General features: G+C 46.8%; 2 protein-coding genes across 2 annotated transcripts; both read left to right on the top strand.

Annotated features, from left to right (window-relative positions):
• Positions 1-495: 495 nt before the first annotated feature.
• Positions 496-8,569, top strand: LOC128980322 (aldo-keto reductase family 1 member B1-like). Its single transcript, XM_054398785.1, has 10 exons — positions 496-561; positions 909-1,076; positions 2,022-2,138; positions 3,426-3,503; positions 4,760-4,882; positions 5,351-5,457; positions 5,617-5,698; positions 6,667-6,750; positions 7,189-7,271; positions 8,508-8,569. Exons 1-10 carry the CDS (start codon positions 496-498, stop codon positions 8,548-8,550), a joined length of 951 nt encoding a protein of 316 aa, XP_054254760.1. The 3' UTR covers positions 8,551-8,569.
• Positions 8,570-12,236: 3,667 nt separating this feature from the next.
• Positions 12,237-20,864, top strand: LOC128980320 (aldo-keto reductase family 1 member B1-like). The gene is made up of 10 exons (XM_054398783.1): positions 12,237-12,302; positions 12,784-12,951; positions 14,139-14,255; positions 15,459-15,536; positions 16,683-16,805; positions 18,118-18,218; positions 18,378-18,459; positions 18,974-19,057; positions 19,780-19,862; positions 20,574-20,864. The coding sequence occupies exons 1-10, from the start codon at positions 12,237-12,239 to the stop codon at positions 20,614-20,616; spliced, it is 945 nt and encodes a 314-aa protein (XP_054254758.1). The 3' UTR covers positions 20,617-20,864.
• Positions 20,865-23,641: the final 2,777 nt, after the last annotated feature.

Below are 23,641 nucleotides of genomic sequence, written 5' to 3'. Positions count from 1 at the left end.
CTTTTGGCACACACCTCTGGCTTTACAAGGACAAATCACAGGCCAAAGTGCCACAGAAGGAAACAGGCTCTCCATCCAGTAACCAATGAACCGCAACTGGGTGTTGCAACACCCCAGCGCCGTGCCACAAGCAAGATACACATGAACCACTGGTGGCACTGGGCTGGGGCACTGCAGGAGCTGAACTCTGCCCAAACGCAACCCATACCAGGGCACAGCTGCCCTCTGCCCTTATCATTTGATAAGGAACTTCACCAGGAGGGAAGATCTGCAGGGCACACCACCGTATGTCCCAGGGGTGTGATTTCCTCCCCAGTTTTTAATTGATTTCAGCTTTGTGTGAGTTGGGAAAAAGCCACAGCTTTGTTTGCCAGATATGGGAGGACCCAGAACACTGGCACCACTTCATCATCTTCCCCTGCCCTGGCAAGTTACTATTAAACCAGCTGGGCAAGGGGCAACTGCAGGGAGGCTTCCCAGACGGCGTGCAGGATCATGGCAACCTACGTGCAGCTGAACACCAAAGCTAAGATGCCCCTTGTGGGGCTGGGCACCTGGAAGGTAACAGCTTCAGAGAAAAGAAAAGCTGGCACAAAACTCTGTTCCCACTGATCAGCTTCAGGAGAACTGTCCTGCTCTACCTCTGCTCTCCCTGGCTGCTGGGCTAAACCTGCATTGGAGTGGGGCTAGGTATAAATGTCTGGAGGCTGGCGTCAAGCCCTGGAGCCCAAGAGTGCAGGAAATGCTGTTCTGGTAAAGACCAAAACCCACAGCAAACAAGCTAGGGCAGAGGGGGATTGCTTTCAACCAGGTGAATTTATTCTGTTTCTTTTGCTAGGATCCAGGTATTTAACTGTACAGGTGTTTCTACTGATTTGAGATTCTTAAGATTTCTGCAATATTTTCAGTCCCCACCAGGGCAGGTAACAGCTGCAGTGCTGGCTGCCATCGACGCTGGGTACCGCCACTTTGACTGTGCCTATGTGTACCTGAATGAGAACGAAGTTGGGGATGGAATCCAGCAGAAAATCAAGGAAGGTGCTGTGAAACGAGAGGACCTCTTCATTGTCAGTAAGGTAAGGATCTGATGATATTCCACCCCGGGAGCAGAGGTGAGGGAATGCTCTGGAAACAAACTGTACACTGAGGAACAAAGCAATTCATAGTAACATTCAAGTCCTCCTGATACAAGTTTGCTGCTTCACCCTATTCTGTATGGAGATTTAGGAAGGGTAAATTGTGGCAGCACCCTGCTGAAGTCTAGCACTCTGCTGAGAAGATCCAGAAGTGCTGGGGGATGGATAAGAGGCCATTTGTCGACAAACTGCTGCAAAAGAAGAGAAGCAGGAAAAGGTAGAGTGGGCAACGTAGCACCATGCAAGGTAGAAACCTGTGATGCAGAGGTCTAAGGCCACTCTGTAAAGGACTGATACAGAGACAGAAACAGTTTGGATACAGTGCCTCACTGACTGCTAAAGAACAGCAGAGGAGACAAGCCTGGCAGAGCCTGCTGCTTGTTCTAGCAGCCAGGCTTGCAGTTCTTACAAAGGGCTGCATATGCTGTGTGAGGAAGATGAGGTTCTAGCCACCTTGGGACTGTATAATCTGCTCAGCACATCCCAGGGAAGATGTGGTTGGTGGCTTCTCTTTCCCTTACTGTTCATCTGGATACTGAAGTCACTTCTTACCTTGGTGTAGAATGGTGGCAACCCCTCTTTTGTGGCTTGTCTTATATTTTCTTGGCTTTGCCTGCCAAATTTTTTGCAGGATGTGTACAAATGGTCAAATCTGACAGAAGGTTTTCCTGAGCTGAGCCATTCTCCTCTGCACAAATCTGACATTGCAATGGGAGTTTTTAGTACTGATCTGTCTGATCAGGTGTACTGCCACTGCACATTCTGAATTCAGTATCACAGAACAAGCCCCATCTGAAGAACACTAAGATGGTTTCATTCCTGTGCAGGAGAGCACTCGAGCTTTAACCCAGGAGGTCATGGTGTGCTTTGGCTTTTTGTCTCTAGCTCTGGTGCACATTTCATGAGAAGCCTCTGGTGAAGGAATGCTGTCGGAAGACTCTTGCTGACCTGAAGCTGGATTACCTGGATCTCTACCTCGTGCACTGGCCTTTTGGGTTCAAGGTACAGTAACAGCAATGCCCTTGGCCTTCCCTCCTGTAAGAGCTCCTCAGAACTGCCAATAACAACTGCAGCAGTAGTGCTGCTCCAGTCCAGAAAGCCCACGTGTCCGTTGTGTGTACCAGCACTGCTCCAGAGCTGCTCATCCAGCTTGAGTCCAGCCATGTGAGACAGCCTCTTGATCTCTGCCCCAGAAACCGTTGCTCTGCAGTGTTCTCTGCCCTTGTGATAGGGGAGATGCAGACCTAGCACTAAGATCAGGCCTCCCAGCTGCAAGCATAAGCTATGCCACTTTCCTTTACAAATCCCAAGCATGCTCATCTGAAAATTACCCCTTGTGGGCAGGAGGGGTGTACTTTGCTGCCTGACAGAAACTCTTTCTTTGGCACGTTACAGCATTGCAGACGGAAAGAAAATTGAGCTGACCTTGCCTCTGGGAGCCTTAGTTTCATTTCACTGATCTTGGATTTCAAAAGATATTTTTTAATACCAAACTTTCACAGGCTACATGTACTTCAAAAGATTTATGCCAGTTTGTGTGTGTATACATGGAGAGATATATGTATACATATGGATATGTAGGTATGCACACACAGACCTCCTTAGCCTTTCCTTTCTGCTACACACAGCTCAACAATCCCTCTTCTACCTCATGTTTTTGAGCTCAGCCTCATTTCATCCTCTCAATATTGTTTTACTTAGCCTTATGTGGCCAAAGCTGTGAAGTGAAATGCAGAACAGCACAATATTGTGGCATCTGGAATATCCCAATCACCCAAAATGCTTTGGCCATGCTGTCTAGTTGGAGGCTGTTCTGATTTTCCTACTAAAGCAACTTAAACAGCGAGGCTGCCCATGGGGAATCTGTCAGCAGCACCTTCTTCAGGAAATGCACTCCAGTATAAATGTGGACATTCACAGGGTCAAAGTCAGTCCTCTTTGAAAACAACTAAAGAACCTGTTACTCCTAATTGTGCTTAATGGAACAACGTGTGCTGCTATGAACTCACATTAAGACTCTTGGGTCTTGTTTTGTGACTAAATTGCTTCCCTGTGTGCATTTTGTGGCTCATCAGCAGAAATATCTGCCTTTATTGGGAGAGCAGGTGGCAAATTTGCCATGACCCCTGCATGAGTTAAGAATTAAAAATGGCTGAAGAATTAATTAAGTTATTATGAGAATTACCTGAGGCTTTTTTATGCACTTTCAGCTTTAGCTCCTTACCTTCCTGCTTGGTTCTTTAGCATCACAACAGAGATTATTTCAAGCATGTTCTTTGTCACTGGCAGGCAGGAGAGGAGCTGTTTCCCAAAGATGACAAAGGCATGGGCATATTCAGCAACACAGATCTTCTACAGACATGGGAGGTAAGTTCAGTCACAGCAGAGGGGACACTCTGTCCTCATCTGTCTCGTCTGTGCTTTCATGACACTCAGCAGTGACAGATCTGTTGTCTCATAGATGCAAAATCAGCTGGGGGGAACATAATGCAGTCCAAAGCAGCTTTTCACAATGTGCATGCTTAGGCATTACCTAGTTATTAGACATGACCCAGTTATTAGGCATCACAGGATATAAGGGGTTGGAAGGGACCTCTGAAGATCAAGTCCAACCCCTCTGCCAGAGCAGGACCATAGAATCTAGCACAGGTCACACAGGAACACATCCAGATGGGTCTTGAAAGGCTCCAGAGAAGGAGACTCCACAACCCCTGGGCAGCCTGTTCCAGTGCTCTGGGACCCTCACAATAAAGAAGTTCCTCCTCATGTTCGGGTGGAACCTCCTGTGCTGTAGTTTATATCCATTGCCCCTTGTCCTATCCCAGGTGCAACTGTGCAGAGGCTGCCCCCTCCCTCTTGACCCCCAGCCCTCACATATTTATAGACATTTATTAAATCCCCTCTCAGTCTACTTTCCAGACTAAACAGCCCCAGGGCTCTTAGCCTTTCCTCATCAGGCAGTGCTCCAGTCCCTTCAGCATCCTTGCAGCCCTCCCTTGGACTCTATCCAGCAGATACCTGTCCTTCTTGAACTGGGGAGCCCAGGACTGGATGCAATATTCCAGGTGGGGCATCACTAGGGCAGAGTAGAGAGGGAGGAGAACCTCCCTGGATCTGCTGGACACACTCCCCTTAATCACCATTTATTCCTGTTCCATGAGAGCCTCACTTGACTGCCTGACCCACAGTGAGCACCATCACTTTAAATGGAGCTGCAAACAGACTGTGTTTAGAAAACATTTGTTGCTTGACCACAACAACACTACAATTGTCTTCACCACCCTTACTGTGCCCTTCTTGAACTGGTCAAATAAATTGTACAGAAATAAAGGCATTTTAGGTAGCGATCTTGCCTAGAATGTGGGCCATAGCCCTCCAGTGCTTCCACAACAGTGAATTTCTGTAGTTATTCTTTTCCTCATGCAGCTTAGTGTGAATTTCCACAAAGTCAAGGAATAAGAATTTGCTCTTGAGTGAGACAGCACTAACATACCAGTACCTGCTTTTCCTTCAGAGAATTTTGCAACTCTAAATAGTTATTTTGTGCTGCTTGGGACGTGAAGGAAGAACATCTTCAGGCCCCGTCCTGTATACTAGAAGCTGACTTTGCTCCTCTTTGTTAGGCCATGGAAGAGCTGGTGGATGCTGGCCTGGTGAAAGCCATTGGAATCTCCAACTTTAACCATGAGCAGATTGAAAGAATCCTGAACAAGCCAGGACTGAAGTACAAGCCTGCAAACAACCAGGTAAGCTGCTAGGTGACTTCAGGTGAATAGCTGTCAGGGATTATAGAGATCTGATTACAGTTGAGTAAGGAGATGGAGAAAGGGAGAACAAAGTGGACACAGCATGTACTTTAAATCCCTCTCTCTGGGTTCTTCTGAGCACACAAGGCAATCAAATTCTTCCTCTTTTGTCTCATCTTGCTGAACCACACTTTATAAACGTCTGACTATGAATGTTTGACTGGAAACATTTTCTGGAATAATAAAGAACCCAGAGATGGCCTCTGTGAAACCTCCACAGCAAAAAAAAATCTAAGCACTTTGTATATAAATAGGTCTCTTTAATCCTAGGAATGCATATTACCATGCAGGCCACTGGCAGATGAGGGGAAAAGGCAGGCTCTAATTGGATTAGGAGATATTCCATGGAACACAAAAATATCCACCACAGTTTTAACACTAGCAGCCTCTGTGCCTTTGTGTTGGCAGATTGAGTGTCATCCATACCTCAACCAGGAGAAGCTGATCGAGTACTGTCAGTCCAAAGGGATTGCTGTGACAGCATACTGCCCACTTGGCTCTCCTGACAGGCCATGGTAAGATGGCTTTGTGCTTTGCAGGGGAGCTGCCATGGATTGTTTGTAACATTGAGACCACAAGTGCACTAACAATCATTCATCTAGATACACATCTCTCTTGCTAGGCTGTGTCTTTCTCTGTAGGTTTCTTGCCACTGATTTCTTTTCCCTGCGTAGGGCTAAGCCAGAGGATCCTTCCCTTTTGGACGACCCCAGGATCAAAGAGATTGCAGCCAGGCACAACAAAACCCCAGCACAGGTGGGTAGGTGCAGTACAGTGGGTGCTTCATCATCTAACACAGCCCTTGAGGAAAACAGAGCTGAAGAGTGCCTAAAACCTCCACCCATTGCCCATGAACTGTGGCACTCCTCTGATGCTCCTCTAACAACGCTGATATGTGGCCTCAGCCACAGAGAGAAATGAAGCTGGTGAAAGGTCTGGAGAACAGCTCTTATGAGGAGCAGCTGAGGGAACTGGGTTTGTTTCATCTGGAGACTTTTTTGCTCTCTACAACTATCAGAAAGGAGGTTGTAGCAAGATTTCTTCACCCTAGAAAGAAGTGACAGGGAGAAGAAATGGCCTCCAGTTGCACCAGGGGGGGTTTAGATGGCTATTAAAAGAAAGTTCTTCACTGAAAGGGTTCTCAAAGGCTGGAATAGGCTCCCCAGGGAGGTAGCTGAATCACCATCTCCAGAGATGTTTAAAAGACACATTGATGTGGTGCTAAGGGACATGGTTTAGCACCAGATTTGGCAGAGTTAGATAACAGCTGGATCCTAAAGGTCTTTTCCAACCAAAACAATTCTGTGAGTCTCATTTCTGTTATATGGCTTGCAAGGCCTGCTACTATTATCTCTTTGGCACTCACTGAGAAAAAGATTCATGACCCATCTTCAGAGATCACTTCCCCTCTCAAGTCCTCTTGCAGAGAATGAAAGACTGCTTGCAAAGGCTTCTGCCCATCCAAGTGGGAAGAAAAGGAGTTGACTATCCCAAAACTAGATGGAAAAGAAGGCCTTCCATGTGGGCATCCACCACTTCCCTCTTTGCCCTTCAGGAAGTGCTGCCTGAGCCACGGCAATTGAAATTATTTGGATTGCAGCTCCACAGAAAGCATTTGGTTCTGCAGAAATATACACAAGATGGCAAAACAGCTGTTGGAACAGGCTCTGCTTTCTCCAGAGCAGGAGCTGTCCCTTCTCTGACTCAGTTGTCTGTTCCTGCAGGTTCTCCTTCGCTTCCAGATCCAGAGAAATGTGATTGTGATTCCCAAGTCTGTCACACCACAGCGCATTGTGGAGAACTTCCAGGTAAGCCCTCAGGAGTGACCTGGGTGCTGCCCTGCACAGCAAGCAGCCATCCTTTCTCACCCCTCCCAAGTGCTCCTCAGGCAAGAGGACTGGGATTTTTCTTTCTTTATGCTTAACTACCCTCTACTCAGGGTCAAGCCAGGCCTGCTTTTGAGCAGGACAAGGTCTTACACAGTATTTCCTGGTCTGTGGCTTGTGGATGAATCAGCAGGCACAGCTTGCCAGGTGCCCACTCACAGAAACATACCAGAAAAGTCCTACAAAGAATAAGCAATGTTCGTAAAATAGTTCTTGTGTCCATAAAATAAGTTGTTCCTCTCTCTGTTCATTCAGCACTCCATGGCTGAAAACGGTCCCTCAGTGTGCAGCTGCTCTCTACTCTTCTTCACACTGTTTTGACTTTTCCAAGAGGTGATGTCCAGCTGTTTCTCTTGTTAGGTGTTTGACTTTGAATTGACCAACGAGGAGGTGGCAACTATTCTCAGCTTCAACAGAAACTGGAGGATCTGTCAAATGAGCATGTAAGTGACACTGCTTGTTTCCCTCCAACCCTCAAATTTTGGATATCCTTTATGGCTGCAGTGACCATGAGATGGTGGAGTGCAGTATCATATGAGGAAGAAGCAGGGCAATAAGTAGAATTGCAAGCCTGGGCTTCAGGACAAGGGTAGAGTCCTACATCAGGGCAAGAATAACCCCCTGTACTAGTACAGATTAGAGGTTGACCTGCTGGAAAGCAGCTCCACGGAGAGGGACCTTGGATCCTGGTGCACTGTAAATTGACCATGAGAGAGCAATGTGTCCTTGTGGCCAAGAAGGCAACTGGTAGCCTGGGGTGCATTAAGAGGAGTGTGTCCAGCAGATTGAAGGAGGTTCTCCTCCCCCTGTACTCTGCCCCAGTGAGGCCTCATCTGGAATATTGTGTTCAGTTCTGGGCTCCCCAGACCAAGAGAGACAGGGAACTACTGGAGAGAGTGCAGTGGAGGGCTGCAGGGATGAGTAAGGGAATAGAATATCTCTCTTACGAGGAAAGGCTGTTTAGCTTGGAGAAGAGAAGGCTATGGGGGGATCTGATCAAGGGTTACAAATACCTTAAGAGTTGGTGTCAAGAAGATGGGGCCAGTCTGTTTTCACTGGTACCCAGTGACAGGACAAGGGGCAAATTGGAAGAGAGGAAGTTCCATCTCTTCCTTCCTGTGAGGGTGACAGAGTAGTGGAACAGAGAGGTTGTAGAGTCTTCTTCTCTGGAGACTTTCATAACCTGCCTGGATCTGTTCCTGTGTGGCCTGCCCTAGGTCAACCTAGGCTTTGGCAATGCTTTGGCAAGTGGGGGTGGACTAGATGATCTCCAGAGGCCCCTTCCAACCCATACCATTCTGTGAATTTCATGTTACATCTGCTGAGCAGCAGGAAATTCAGTTTACTTAGAAATCATGCCACCTCAAATTCCAACTGGTTTGTCCCCAGACCTTTTCAGGAGAGGGTGTCATATTTTCATTTTAAAACCAAAACAAACATGAAAACAAACCACATTCTAATTTGGAATTCACTTTCCAGGAATCTCTCTGTAACTTGAATTTAGAAACAAATGGGTTCTGGGAGCTCATTTCCTACTTGTCTGTGTTAGAGAAATGAGGGCACATATCTCCACATACTCTTCCTGTAATTCCATGATGCTCTTCCATGTACCCAATGCACCTCCATAGAACATTTAGGTCACCCATGAAAAATATCATTCCCTCTTTGATTTCTTTCAGGTGCAAAAATCACAAGGAGTACCCTTTCAATGCAAAATATTGAAGATGCTTGTGACATGGACTTCTCATGTGCCTCTGCTCTAACTTTGAGCTGTCTGATTCCCTGATTTTCTTCTTGCATTTGCCCTGCTGCTGCTGCCATGGATCCTTGGGATGTTTATCCCATTAAATCTCTTTGAGTTATTTTCTTTTTTTTTTCTGGAAGAAGAGTATTTTCTACAGAACAAAAAGCAGGATGTAATCATTTTCTGCTTATTAGAAGAGAGGATTACTACTGAAGAGCTTAAGCAGAGGTAGCGGCTAGGCAGAAAATAGGCAGAGTTTGTACCACCACTCAGTGATTGCCTTCAATTCTGCACCAGCAGAAAGGAGATGTTGACAAACCACACACACAAAATTTAAAAAACGTGTCTCATATTTTAAATAAAATTAAAACTCAAAACCAGAATTGGCTGAAGCTCTTCCTTCTCGTGTTTTAAAACTCCAGAAACCTACTCGGAGGCAGGTTACAGACACTTGAACTCCGGGGACAACAAAGCCTCTCGGCAGGTTCCCCTGCGGGCACCAGAGGGCAGCCAGCCCTCAGAGGAAACCAAGTTGTCCCTTCAGCACCAGCCACCAGCCCCCGACCTCTGGCCACAGCTCATAGCCATGCTGAGGGGTATTTCAGATGCCACACCACCTTGGTGTCAGCCTCCCAGTCAGGGGAGGCTCAGCTTCGAGGAGCTGAGCACAAACCATCAGCACCTTAGGGATCTTCTCCCTAACCTTTCCTCTTTCAATTCACAAGGATGAAATCCATGACCATGTGTTCTCAGCTGCCCAAAGGAAGCAGTCCATAAAGCCTTCAGCAAACCCCGGCAGAGAAAAGACACCAGCACCTTAGGATCTTCTCCCTAATCTTTCCACTTTCAATTCACAAGGATAAAATCCAGGACCATGTGTTCTCAGCTGCCCAAAGGAAGCAGATCATAAAGCCTTCAGCAAACCCCAGGCAGAGATAAGACATCTGTCTTGCAAAAATAAATACAGCAAGTTATTGAACACAAGGAGGGTACAATATTTAATATGGTATAAGTGCCCAACACACAGGGAAGTTCTACAACCATAGAACCATACAATGGGTTGGGTTGTAAGGGACCTTAAAGATCATCTAGTTCCAACCCTCCTGCCATGGGCAGGGACATCTTCTACCAGCCCAGATTGCTCAAGGCCTCATCCCACCTGGCCTTGAACACTTCCAGGGAGGGGGCTCTAAGCGAGTGTAGGGATGGGACGGTACTGGAGCTGGATGGGCAGCACCTCTGGACTGTGGCATGGCAATGGTACCTGCTCTGCTCCCAGAGGTGGGAATTACCCTTCACAACCACCCTCTTTCCATTGGCAAGTTCCTGCTCAAACATTTGCTCTGACTCACAGCAGAGCCACCATCATAGGCACAGTCACACAAATTCCTCCAGATGCTCTTTGAGTAAGGGCAGAGCTTTCTGCCCCACCCCACCTGCACCAAAGGGCTCTCCTGCTCCCACTTGAAGGACCTCCTTATATCCCACCATGACATACTGAAGGAAAAGAGACACTAGAGGGGTTTAGCCACATTAACTTGCTGAATCAGGTTTAAGCGTTGGGGATGTGCAGAGAGGAGCTGCCTGCTTAGGGCAGGCAAAGAAACCTGTTCTGCAATAGGGAGTAAGAGTACATGCACACAGTTTTGCTCCTGGAGTTTGATTTTAAGTGCAAGGTTTTGCCAGCTCATCAGATGAATAGCCAAATACCAGAATTATCAAAGACTAAAGTCCTCAAAAACACTTGAGAAGACACAAAGACGATTGTGGGACTTCAGAGGATACTTATGGTTTGATCTGAACTCGATGCAAGAAAGAGTCCAAGGTCTCAGAATTTGATTAAACTTCTATGTTCCTGTCCAACCCAGAACCCTACTCTAGAAGGCTCACCCCTAAACCATGGCCCCAGGCATCACATCCAAACCACCACCATCCAGGGGTGGTGACTCCACCACCTCCCTGGGCAGCATATTCCAATGCCTGACCACTCTTGCTGGGAAAAAATTCTTCCTAATGTCCAGTCTAACCCTACCCAGTCACAGCTTGAGGCTGTTCCCTCTTATTCTATCACTAATTACCTGTGAGAAGAGACCAGCACCAACCTCTCCACAACCTCCTTTCAGGTAGTTGTAGAGAGCCATGAGGTCTCCTCTCAGCCTCCTCTTTCTCAAACTAAACAGCCCCAGCTCCTTCAGTTGCTTTCCATAAGATTTATTCTCCAGGCCCCTCAGCATGGCTATGAGCTGTGGCCAGAGGTCAGGGGCTGGTGGCAGCGGGGTTGGAACTGGGTGATCCTTGGGGTCCTTTCCAAGCCTGACAATTCTGTGATTCTGAAACATGGTCTGCACCTTCCTAAAGGCAGAGGGACAATGTGATCATTTTGGCATTCACTGCAAACTCACTGCTCTTTTGCAGCTTTGAACACAGACTGAAATATCCTTTCTCCCAACATTTACAATGAAGCGCTTCATACTCATCATTTCCACATTACCTACAAGATCCCTTTTCCCAAAGTGACAGCTGCATTTGTCCCATCTGGAGAGGGGAACAGAGCACTCCTTACTCTCACAGGCTAGCCACACCGAGGTTTCGCAGGCCATCTCATTCCATCAGCACACAACACTGCAGGGCGCAGGCCACCACGGAGCATGTGAGGACATGCTCCACCCGAAGGGGCTCAGGCCTTCCTCAGCCCAGGGCTCACAGCCCGCAGACAGAGAACAGCTCCATGCGCTGAGATTGAAGGACCTCTGTCCTACCATGCGAGTCCTGTTTATGACTCGTTTTGGGACACACCTCTGGCTTCACCCAGGACAATCACAGGCCAAAGTGCCACGGAATGGAATAAGCTCTCCTCTTCACCCAGTACCCAACGGCTGAACTGGAGCTGGGTGTTGCAGCACCCAAGCGCCTTGCCACAAGCACGTGAACACATGAACTACTGGGGGCACCGGGCCGGGGCACCGCAGGAGCTGAACTCTGCGCGAACACAACCCGTGCCAGGGCACAGCTGCCCTCCGCCCTTGTCTTCTGATGGGGAACTTCACCAGGAGGAAAGCTGCGCAAGGCGCCCACGGGCAGGGCGATGAGCCCTGCAGTTTTGAACTGATTACAGCTTTCACTCGAGTCCACAGCAGTGGAGTCTAAGCAGACTCCGTCCGAACCGGAGCCGGCCCGCCCTGAAGGGGCCTGTGTGGACCACTGAGCCTCAGTACACCCTGACTCCAAGGTGGACCCCTGCGGGCAGCTCCTCTGTCCGCGACCGCCCCTTAGCAGCCGGGTCCGCCGGCCTGGGGCGTCGGCTCCAGTAGGAACCGCGACTGCTGAAGGCATACCAGTTGGCCTGAGGCGGTCAGGCAGAAGGGGGCGCTGCAGAGTCCTCCCAGACACACACACCCCTCTACGCTCAGGTGGTTCCCCCCCGTACCTTACTGAAGGAACCGGCCGGGACCCCATTGGTTGCCCCGCTTTGCTGCTGATTGGGTGCCGCGACATCAGGGCAGGACTTGAGCGGCGATTGGCTGCTAAGGAAAGTAAGGCCGAGGGTTACGAAGCGTAAGGTGGGGGTTGTTTACCACTTCCGGAAGGGGCTGTACCGGCAAGGCCGGGGCGGGCCCGGCAGCTGTTAAAGCTTTCGGCGGGCGGCGTATTCCGCAGTGAGACGATGGCGACTTACGCACGGCTGGGTGCTGCAGGCAAGGTGCCCCTCCTGGGGCTGGGCACATGGAAGGTAACCGTGATCGCGGCGATGCCCGGGCCTACCGACATGCTGTCGGAGTGGGAACAGCGCTACAGCCGCCGCCGCCGAGGTTCCCAGCTCGGTGCGGCGGTACCGTTGTGGCGATTGACACCGAGGGTTCCTCCCTGCACAGCTGTAGGACTCTGCCCGGGGGCGTACGTCAGCGAGGCCTGGGCTGAGGCCCCTCGGCTGGGTTAAACCTCTCCTGGCCCTGCCTAGGGCTTCTCTGAGAAACGGTGCGGGGATGTGAGGAGACCTGGGAGAACGGCTCTCCCTGAGAGGGAGTTGAAAGAGGAACGGTTGGAAGCTAACTTATAAGCTCGGGCAGGACTGGCTGAGATGTGTCCAGACCCAAGAAATACTTCAAAAGCTCCTTTTAAAGCCTCTTCGTGTGTTTATCTATTCTCTAGCTACCTAAGGAGCAGCATGAGAATCCCAAACCAAGACATATAATTTTCCCTTTTCCCTTCAGTCCCCTCCAGGTAAGGTGGCAGCTGCAGTGATGGCTGCCATCGACACTGGGTACCGCCACTTTGACTGTGCCTACTTGTACCAGAATGAGAAAGAAGTTGGGGAGGGGATCCAGCAGAAAATCAAGGAAGGTGCTGTGAAACGAGAGGACCTCTTCATTGTCAGTAAGGTAAAAATCAGAGGGGACAGGAAACTGAAGTATTTTTATGCTGTAATATTAGAGAAGCTCGTTAATGTAAAACTCCTTATACTGCTATCTTGTTTTGCTTTGTCAGCACACTGATAAAGTTTGATTCTTCTTTGTCAACTGATAGCAATCTTTATTGCTGTAGCCACAGGACAGGAAAGAATCCCTTGAGCTTTCAGCAGGGAGAGCAATTATCCTTACCCTAACTGTCTGGTGGCAGCTTTCTCCCCCAGTCAATCCAATAACACTGAAGGAAGGCAAGACTGATTTTTCTCTCCAAATAAGAAGGCTTCACCACTATAGCCTTGCAGTGGTTTGGCACTCAGCTATGGAAACCCATGGGGGATGGATGAGGAGGAACCTGGCCCTGCAGACCAACTGATGCAGAAGGGAAGCAGGAAAAGGTAGTGTGGGACAGGTAACACCATGCAAGGTAGAAACCTGTGAGGCAGAAGTCTAAGGCCATTCTGTGTAAAGGACTGATACAGAGGCAAAAAACAGTTTGGATACAGTGCCTCACTGACTGCTAAAGAACAATAGAGGAGACAAGCCTGGCAGAGCCTGGTGCTTGTTCTAGCAGCCAGGTTTGCAGTTCTGACAAAGGGCTGCCTCTGCCGTGTGGGGAAGATGAGGTTCTGGCCACCTTGGACAATGTAGTCTGCCCAGCACATGTCCCAGGGAAGAGGTGGTTGGTGGCTTGTCTTTCTCACTAAGGAAAGCAGGCTGTTTATCTGGATTCTGAAGTTGCTTCTTACCTTGGTATAGAATGGTGCCAACCATTCCTTTGTGGCTTGTATTATATTTTCTGAGCTTTGCCAGCTACATTGAATGCAGGAGTTTTGTGCAGTTAGGAATGACAAGAGGCATGTCTTCATTTAAAAGTCTTTGCATTGCAAAGACAGCTGCTGTGTAAAAGGAGGTAGCACAAATTGTCTTAACTAATGGAACCACAAAATTCTATATTCTGATCCTGCTCTAATATCTATGCTGCCTTTGCACATACTGCCTTCAATGTCATGGGTCAGTGCCATCACAGAACAAGCCCCATCTGAAGAGCACTAGGATGGCCTCACTCCATACCACTTTCCAAATAAGATGCAGCACTGCAGAGCTTTAACCCAGGAGGTCAATGTGCCTGTTTGGTGGTTGTTTGTTTATTTTTCCTGTAGCTGTGGTGCACATTTCATAACAAATCTCTGGTGAAGGGAGCCTGCCAGAAGACCCTTGCTGACCTGAAACTGGATTACCTGGATCTTTACCTTGTGCACTGGCCTTTTGGGTTCAAGGTACAGTAGTGGCAATGCCTTTGGCTTTGTTTCTTGTGGCTTACAGCTTTTAGAGAGCTGTGTGGCTTTATAGCCCATCAGTTGTTCTGGCAGAGAAAGACAATTGTCTGTTGTGTGTACCGGCACTGCTTTGGTGTTCAGCTTGACTCTAAGCTAGGCTCATGAGACTGTTGCTTGCATACTCCTTTGATCCTGGGAATGATGGTCTGAAAATTAGAGGCAGGTGTCATGGCTGCAAGCATATGATGGGCTGCTCTCCATTTTGTTTACAAATTAGTGTATGCTTGTCTCAAAATTCCTCCTTACAGGAAGGAAGGCTGCACTTTGCCCATAAGGATTTTCCCCCTGCATGTTACAGAATGACAGAGCAAAAGAAAATCCTTCTTTCTATTTAACTCCTCAATTGGCAAGTCCTTAATACAGTACATATTGAACTGACCTTGCTGTAGGTACCTTAGTGGTGTTCCATTGAGACAGAATTCAAAAGATGAAGCTCCTTGGATGCCTAAATTTTTCCACAGATTAGTGAAGGAGTGGATGTGTCCCTTGGACTGTTTCTAGTCTTAGCCTTTCCATTCTGCCATAGTCTAATCAGTCTTCATCCTACCTGGCACTGTTATTTCATACTTTGTTTTTGCCTTATGCTAACAAAGCCATGAAAACCAAACTGTCTCATGGTGACAGCACCAAACAACTGTTCAAAACAGTTCAGGTTTTGATGTCTTTTCATAACTCTTACACAAAGGCTATTCTAATTTTCCTAGTATGAGCAGCTTTCCACTGAGATTTGTCATGGAAGAAGTGTCACTGTACATAATAGCTCTTTTCAGCAGATTTGGTGTTTTGTAGACCAAAACTACATGTTCCCAGTACACAGCTAGGTTCCCTGATGCCTTTCAGACAAAGAGCAATGCATCAAGTGAACATGGATGAGACTGGAGCCTAGTTCAAAGCAGTTTCTCTGTAGGTATCTGGGTGAGTCAACACTTTGAGGGGGCCAGCAGAAAACCCTTTCCTTACAAGGAATGATCACTGGCAAAAGTGTCTTACATTCCTCCTACTCCTCAGCAAGGAGTGACTGAATATAGACAAGAAGCCGTGTTCTTGCCTGCACTAGAAGTTTAAGCTGTCATGGTTGTGAGCTCTCATGGCATTAAGCGAACTTCTCAACAGGTTTTCAAGCATTTTCTTTGTCACTGACAGGCAGGAGAGGATCTGTTTCCCACGGATGACAAGGGCATGTCTTTACCCAGCAACACAGATCTTCTACAGACATGGGAGGTAAGATCAGCCACAGGGGAAGAGGCAAATCTTCTGTCCTCAGCAGTGGCATAGCCCTATGAGGAGCAGCTGAGGGAGCTGGGGTTGTTTAGCCTGGAGAAGAAGAGGCTTAGGGGAGACCTTCTTGCTCTCTACAACTACCTGGAGGGAGAATGTAGCCACGTGGAGGTTGGTCTCTTCTCCCAGGCAACCAGCAGCAGAACAAGAGGGCACAGTGTAGTGGGTTGAAAATTACCCCCCGCCCCCAATGGGATTATTTAGAACTTATCATTATTTTCAGTTTTGCATCCAATGGTGATTTATTTACATTCTGCTACTTTCTGATCTGTGGAAAATATTTCCAGGCACAGCCTGAAACTACCACACAGTGTCTCAAGTTGCACCAGGGGGAAGTTTAGGCTTGATTTTAGAAAGTTTTCCAGAGAAAGAGAGATTGCCCATTGGAATGGTCTGCCCAGGGAGGTGTTCAAGAAAAGCCTGGATGAGGCACTTAGTGCCATGGTCTGGTTGATTAGATGGTGCTGGGTAATAGGTTGGGCTTGATGCACTTGGAGGTCTCTTCCAACCTGGTTGATTCTGTGATTAGCTCCAGCAGTCACAGAATGATGGCTCATGTGTGCATGCAGAATTAATTGGAAAGAATTCACCCAAGTATAGGATAGCTTTTTTAAAAGTGCATGCTTAGTCAAGCATTATTCCTAGCCCCTGTGCATTAGCATCTCCAGTCACTGAGCTGCTTTCAGTGGAGCTGCAGGCCAGATTGTTAGGAAAAAGTTATTTCTTTGACCATAAGTGTATGAGTTTTCTTCACCACAGTTCTTTGGATTGCTCAAACAGATTTTGTAGAAATACAAACTGAAGAAGTGCTCCTGCCATCCTCCTGGGGCATAATCCTCCACAGAGGTGACAGTAGCAGAGTTAGTTTTCTTTGTGTAATTCAGTGAATATCAGGATTTGTAATGATTTCTGGGCTTTGGTATGATAGAAGATGTGGCACAGATACTACCAGTACCCACTTCTGCCCTTGAGAATAAAAAGTCCAAGCAGCTATTTTGTGCTTCCCATGAAAGGGAACGAGCCACAGGAGGAAGAAAGTATTGAGATTGTCTCTTGTACACTGGGTGTTGACTCTTCTTTTTGTGTTAGGCCATGGAAGAGCTGGTGGATGCTGGTCTGGTAAAAGCCATTGGGATCTCCAACTTTAACCGTGAGCAGACTGAAAGGATCTTGAACAAGCCAGGGCTGAAGCACAAACCTGCAAATAACCAGGTAAGCTGCTAGGTGACTGCAGGTGAACAGTTTCCAAGGAGTATAAAGATCTGATTGCAGTTGAATGGGAAGATAGAAAAAGGGAGAACGAAAAAAGACACAGCATGTACCCTAAATCCTGTTCTGTGGGTATTTCTCAGTACAGAAAGGACCAGAATACTTCCTTTGTCTTGCCTTCTTGAACATCTTTTTACCAGTTATGGAGTGTTTTCCTATGAAGTCTTCTCTCTGCAGGCATAAAAAATCCAGACACAAGCTATCATTCTGACTAATCAATGACTGTTATAAAGCCTCTTGGAATGAAATCTAAAAATCACATAAGGTTTTGCTGGTGCCCTGTAGAATTAGCTTTCTGTTGTCACAGACCACATGCAGGTAGGATGAAGGCAGCCTGTATTTAGGAAAGTAGGATTCAGTGGAAAAGAAACTTGAGCATGGGGAATACTCGAGACCTGAACAGACTGGAGAGCTGGGCACAGAGGAACCTAATGAGGTTCAACAAGGAGAAGTGCAGAGTCCTGCATCTGGGAAGGAAGAATAAACTGCACCAGTACAGGCTGGGAGGTGATCGGCCGGAGAGCAGCCCTGTGGAGAAGGGCCTGGGAGTGCTGGTGGACAACAAGTTCTGCATGGGACAGCAATGTGCCCTGGTGGCCAAGAAGGCCAATGGGATCCTGGGGTGCATTCAGAGGAGTGTGTCCAGCAGATCCAGGGAGGTTCTCCTCCCCCTCTACTCTGCTCTGGTGAGACCTCACCTGGAATATTGCATCCAGTTCTGGGCTCCCCAGTTCAGGAGGGACAAGGATCTGCTAGAGAGAGTCCAATGGAGGGCTGCAAGGATGATTGAGGGAGTGGAGCAGTGCCCTATGAGGAGAGGCTGAGAGCCCTGGGGCTGTTTAGTCTGGAGAGGAGAAGACTGAGAGGGGATTTGACAAATGTTTATAAATATCTGAGGGCTGGGAGTCAGAGAGGGGACAGCCTCTGCTCAGTTGCACCCTGTGATAAGACAAGGGGCAATGGATATAAACTACAACACAGGAGGTTCCACCTCAACATGAGGAGGAACTTCTTCGCTGTGAGGGTCCCAGAGCACTGGAACAGGCTGCCCAGAGAGGTTGTGGAGTCTCCTTTGGAGACTTTCAAGACCCATATGGATGTGTTTCTGTGTGACCTATGCTGAATTCTATGGCCTTGCTCTGGCAGGGGGTTTGGACTCGATCAAAGGAAGGTCTCTTCAGACTCCTAACATCCTGTGATCCTATGAACACTACAGTAGTTTTACAGCTGTCAGTCTCTGTTCCTGTGTTGGCAGATTGAGTGTCATCCATACCTTTCCCAAGAGAAGCTTATCAACTATTGCCACTCTAAAGGAATCACTGTGACAGCATACTGTCCCCTTGGACGCCCTGACAGGTAATTTCCAAGTGGGTTACTGTGGTTTCACTTCTAAACATTGAAACTAATTGAAGGAGTAATAGTGCAGGTGTATTTATTTGTTTTTAAATTACTCATGCTAGATAGTCTTTATGGAATGATTCTTTGCTGTTTTTTTTCCCTTCTTCCTTTTTGTAGGGAGAAGCCAGACGCACCTTCCCTTCTGGATGATCCCAAAGTCAAAGAGATTGCAGCCAAGCACAACAAAACCCCAGCACAGGTGGGTAGGTGCAGTACAGTGGGTATTGCTTCCTGTAACACAGCCATTAAGTAAAGAGAGAGGGTACAGCCTCTGTCAGTGTTCCCTGTGAGCTGGGCTGCTCTTTTATGCTGTTAACAAGCAATGCAGATTACCCACTCTGTGGTCTACAATATCTGCTACTACTGTGTCTTTGGCCCTCAACCAGAAAAAGATTCTTAGCTCATCTTCGATATAACTTCCCCTCTCAAATACCCTTGAAGCCTTGCATAGATCTATGCTCCTAAAAGCCCACGTATGAAGAAAAGGAATTTACTATCCCCAAACTGAATGGGAAAGGAGGCCTTCCCTGTGGGCCTTCTCTGCTTCTCCCTGCTCTACAGGAAGCAATACCTAGGCCCACAGGGACAGGAAAGATTTGAGATGTAGCTCTGTAGAAGTGGGTATAGCTCAGGGAAAGCAGCTGCTGGAACAGCCTCTGCTTTCTCCAGAGCAAGAGCTGTCCCTTCTCTGACTCAGTTGTCTGTTCCTGCAGGTTCTCCTTCGCTTCCAGATCCAGAGAAATGTGATTGTGATTCCCAAGTCTGTCACACCACAGCGCATTGTGGAGAACTTCCAGGTGAGTCCTCAGGAGTGACCTGGGTGCTGCCCTTCAGCCATGCCCTGCCTTTTCCCTGCACAGCAAGCAGTCATCCTTTCTCACCCTTCCAAGTCTTTCTCAGGAGTGGGCTTTTTGCCTATCTGGAAGCTAGAGCTCCATAGGAAACCACAGCTGGAGAAACAGCAGACAGAGCTCTTGGAAACAGTGTGCTAATAAGCTCAGTTATGTCACATAGTGTCTGCTGTGTTTTGTGGATGAAGTGGCAAGCTGGGCTTACTTAGAGCCTAAATCCAGTACTGTTTCTCAAAATAACATTAGCAATGCTAATGGAAAAGTGCTGATGTCAAATTGCTCCTCTGGCTTAAGTCAGAGGTTTTTTTTTCTGCTATTGGACATCAAGATTTCAGAAGTAACATAGCTGGGTTTATTGAAAGACTTTCATATTTCATGTGTTTCTTTGGAACTGGAACAAATATATCTTCCACAAACAGAGGCATTCTGCAACACTAAGGTGCTCACCAAACATCTTGGAACAGCTGGCACATGTAACTGCTACTGGCAGCCTTTCTGGTTTTCTTCCCTCTGCCAGTAGAGTCTCAAAAACCTAAAGATATTTCTTTTCCTTTTCCAATCACTTCTAGCCAGCACCCTTTCTAATGTGAACTTGTCCTTCAATCTTGTGAATCTTGCTTCTGATTAACTTGTTCAAAGAGGTGGTTTCCAGCTGGTTCTCTTTTCAGGTGTTTGACTTTGAATTGACTAAGGAGGAAATGGCAACCCTCCTCAGCTTAAACAGGAACTGGAGGATCTGTGAAATGATCACGTAAGTGACAGCTTCTTTCCTTCAGACTCTTACATTTTCAGTAATTTTTGTTCTGATCTTGCAGCTACACCAGTCGGTGTAGATAGGGTAGATTTTTGAGCTCTGAAATCATTTGAGAGATTAAGCATCTGTTACATAACATCTTAGTGGAGTTATTGCCACTTTACTGACTAAAGGATGAGTATAAGTTGTATCATATACTGACACTGAATCCTTTCTCCAAGAAACTGTGCCAGGAATTCCAAAAGGAGACTTGTATCTGATAACTTTGCCTCTGACTGTATTGTAGAAATGAGCAGTAGGCTTTTTTAGGCTATTTTTTTTTTGTCTGAGTAGTTACAAACTGATGTCAGCTCTCATGTAGGTGGTTGGGGGAAGGAATGACCATCTGAAGTACAACATGAAGAATGACTGCTTGCAGATGTGCACCTTGGAAGCCTATAGTAAAACAAGTCTTGGTTGAAAGGCCATGGAAACTGCTGTTTTCCCTGTAAAGTGCATGAATTTTAACTGTCTAGAAAGTAACCTGTTCACATCATTGTTCAATGCCTGAATAATAGGAAAGGACTTGAACTTGTTGGTAGTGTGTTCCATTTCTATAGTAATAAGTCTCAATTCAGAGCCTTTAAGGCTCCTCTGTACACGCAGTGTAGTTCTATATGGCATTCATTTCAGTCTTGAGCACAATCTTTTCTCTTTGATTTCTTCCAGGTGCAAAAATCAGAAGGAGTACCCTTTCAATGCAGAATACTGAAGACAGTTTTATCCTGCCCTCTTGCAGATCTCTGGAGTCTAATGAACTTCTGCAGTTGTGGTAGAGTTGCACTAGACAGCTTCCACACTGTCTCTCTCCTGCCAGCAAAGGCTTAGTAATTTGTCTTCACTGACTGTGAGTTTTTCTTCTTTGGTGGAAGGAAATAATAAAATTGTTCTCAAGACAAAATACAGGAAGAAAGGCAATAATAATTCTCTATTCATTAGATAAGTGTCTCTGTGGCTGAAATAGAAAAGAATGAACTAGCAACTGGTTTTTATTTTTATCTTCTGTCTTGGATCAGCACTAATTAAGGCTGCAGGATAAGGGGATGTGAGCACGCAGGAAAGATCCATCCTGAAAGAATGACTGCATTAGCAACAATAACATCTAGAGCACAGCCCAAAGTTTTCTGGCAAAAGAAGAATAAATGGGAGATATGTCTAGACATACAGATGCATGCCAGCTCAGACTAGGCCCTATTTCAATCACATTCTTCTACAGTCTGAAATTGGACAGATGCTAGTGTTTGATTTTATTCAAAATGTTTGGATTACCCCTGGTTTGGAAGTTCTAATATGAAAAAGTGGAAAACTAAGCCACTTACTACATCATCAACATCTCTGGAAACAATCATCCATATTATATTCTAAATGATGTCATAGGAGTATCAAGGTCTTGTCTTCATCAGAAGTTGAATAACAAGCTTTGGTTGTGAACGATGCTGATACTTGAAGCCTTACTGTGGACTGTGGGTCAACAAGCAGCATCAGACAACACCTAAAACTGCTGGAAAGTTGTACAGTGATATCACTGTGGACTGATTTTGGCTGGTAGTTTGTGCTGACATCTAGATATTAAAAACCCAGAGTAACAGAGACTGGGGAGAGAGGGGAGAATGCATTAAGCAGGTATCTGCTACTGCATAGAAGCAAAGGGTAAAAGGTGAAACAGTTCTTACTGAGCTGCTGCCTAGAGCATCAAGCTGTGCTGACTGGGACAGGTCTCTGCTGGTATTTACAGTTAAGTTTTCTCCTAACAAAGCCCATCCCTCATGGTAGAGGATGCAGGTGAGCCTGGGTAGTGCTAGGGTAGCTAGAAGGTAGTCCAACAGCATTGCTCTTCAGGAGTCCATAAGTGCAATGTGCCTTGGGCTGGTAGACAGAAGGCATCAACACTACAACTACTGCATTCTGATCTATAACATGCACACAAGATTTAGCTGTAGGGTCTAACAAAAGCATGAGTTGTATCTTGAGTTACTGAGTTGTCTGAGAACTTCCTGAAGAACAAGATGGTTAATAAAGTGCTTTTGTAAAGGTTTATGGTAAATAGTGTTAGTACCCAATGTGACTAACTTACTGCTTGTGCCATACTAATTTGTGTTAACACTTAGTGTGAAACATGTGAACATGCTTATAAACATGAACTACTCTGTTGTAGATCATCACTTCTGTAAGCATGAGTGCATGTATGATAGATGTTTGACAAAGGACAAACTCAGAGAGTTTGAACACCAGAGGAGCATCAAAATCTTGCGTTTACCAGGAGTAGAATAACTGGGTTCAAAGCACCATGCCTGACCAGCCATGGTACATGAGGGCTATGACTGTGAAGTGATAGGAGAACAATACCTTGAGCTATTCACAAGATATATTCCCTTTCACATCCATAGCTCATATGTACCAAGACCCTTCTACATATGTAGCACTCTCATGACAGGCTGTTCCTCCCTTGCTCTGCTTGGTGAACTCAGCTTAGCACCACCATAAGGGAGCTTGGTGCTCCCTTACCACATGACAAATGCAAAGAAATTAGCATTTTATATGGTTAAAAAAAAAGCTTTTGTTTTTAAATAAGGTGTGAACAAAACTTGCACTTTGACTTGAGTGTTATCATTGAGAGGACAATGAACCTCAGCTCCATTACAGCATTAGGTGGTTTTAGTGCTTATGCAATCCAACAGGGAAACAACACAACATGCAAATATTCATCTCAGTATACTGAGACTACAAAATATATTCTAATATATATATTAGACCATAGCAGGGGGGTTGGAACTAGATGATCTTTAAGGTGCCTTCCAACTCAAGCCATTCTATGATATACAGGCTGGAGAGCTGGGTGCAGGCAAATCACATGAAGGTTAATAAGGACAAGTGCAGGGTGCTACATCTGGGGAGGAATAACAACAGGCACCAGGACAGGTTAGGAGCTGCCCTGCTGGAAAGACAGAAAAAGTCCTTGGAGTGTTCTGCGTGGAACAACAATGTGCCCTTGTGGCCAAGAGAGCCAATGGGATCCTGGGATGCATAAAGAAAGGTACATCCAGCAGGTCTAGGGAGGCTCTTGGTGTGGGAAAGGCACCCAGAGAAAGATACATTGTTATATTCCCAGCTAATACTTGAATAATCTACATGCAAGCAGTGAAGTTTCTCAGGTGGCTTTAACAGAACATCCTGGACCAGCTACTGTATCCTGCAGGTACTTTTTTTTTTTTTTTTACCCATGGTGCTGTGGCAGCTTCAGACCACCTACCATTTATTTCTACACTTCTGTATTTTATTCTGAAATATGGCCTGAGCCTTCCTGAAAATAGAGGGACAACGTGATCATCATAGAATTGTCAGGGTTGGAAGGGACCTCAAGGATCATCCAGTTCCAACCCCCCCCCTGCCAAGGGCAGGGACACCTCACACTACAGCAGGTTGCTCACAGCCACATCCAGCCTGGCCTTCAAAGCCTCCAGGGATGAGGCTTCCACCACCTCCCTGGGCAACCTGTGCCAGTGTCTCACCACCCTCATGGTGACAAACTTACTAACATCCAATCTGAATCTACCCATTTCTATTTTTGTTCCATTCCCCCCAGTCTCATCACTCCCTGACACCCTAAAAAGTCCCTCCCCAGCTTTCTTGTAGCCCCCTTCAGATACTGGAGGGCCACAAGAAGGTCTCCTCGGATCCTTCTCCTCTCCAGACCGAATAGCCCCAATTCTCTGTCTGTCTCCACAGGAGAGGAGCTC

This window comes from Indicator indicator, unplaced genomic scaffold, assembly GCF_027791375.1.
Source record: "Indicator indicator isolate 239-I01 unplaced genomic scaffold, UM_Iind_1.1 iindUn_scaffold_109, whole genome shotgun sequence".
NCBI lineage: Eukaryota > Metazoa > Chordata > Aves > Piciformes > Indicatoridae > Indicator > Indicator indicator.
This window is presented reverse-complemented; position numbering and strand designations above follow the sequence as displayed.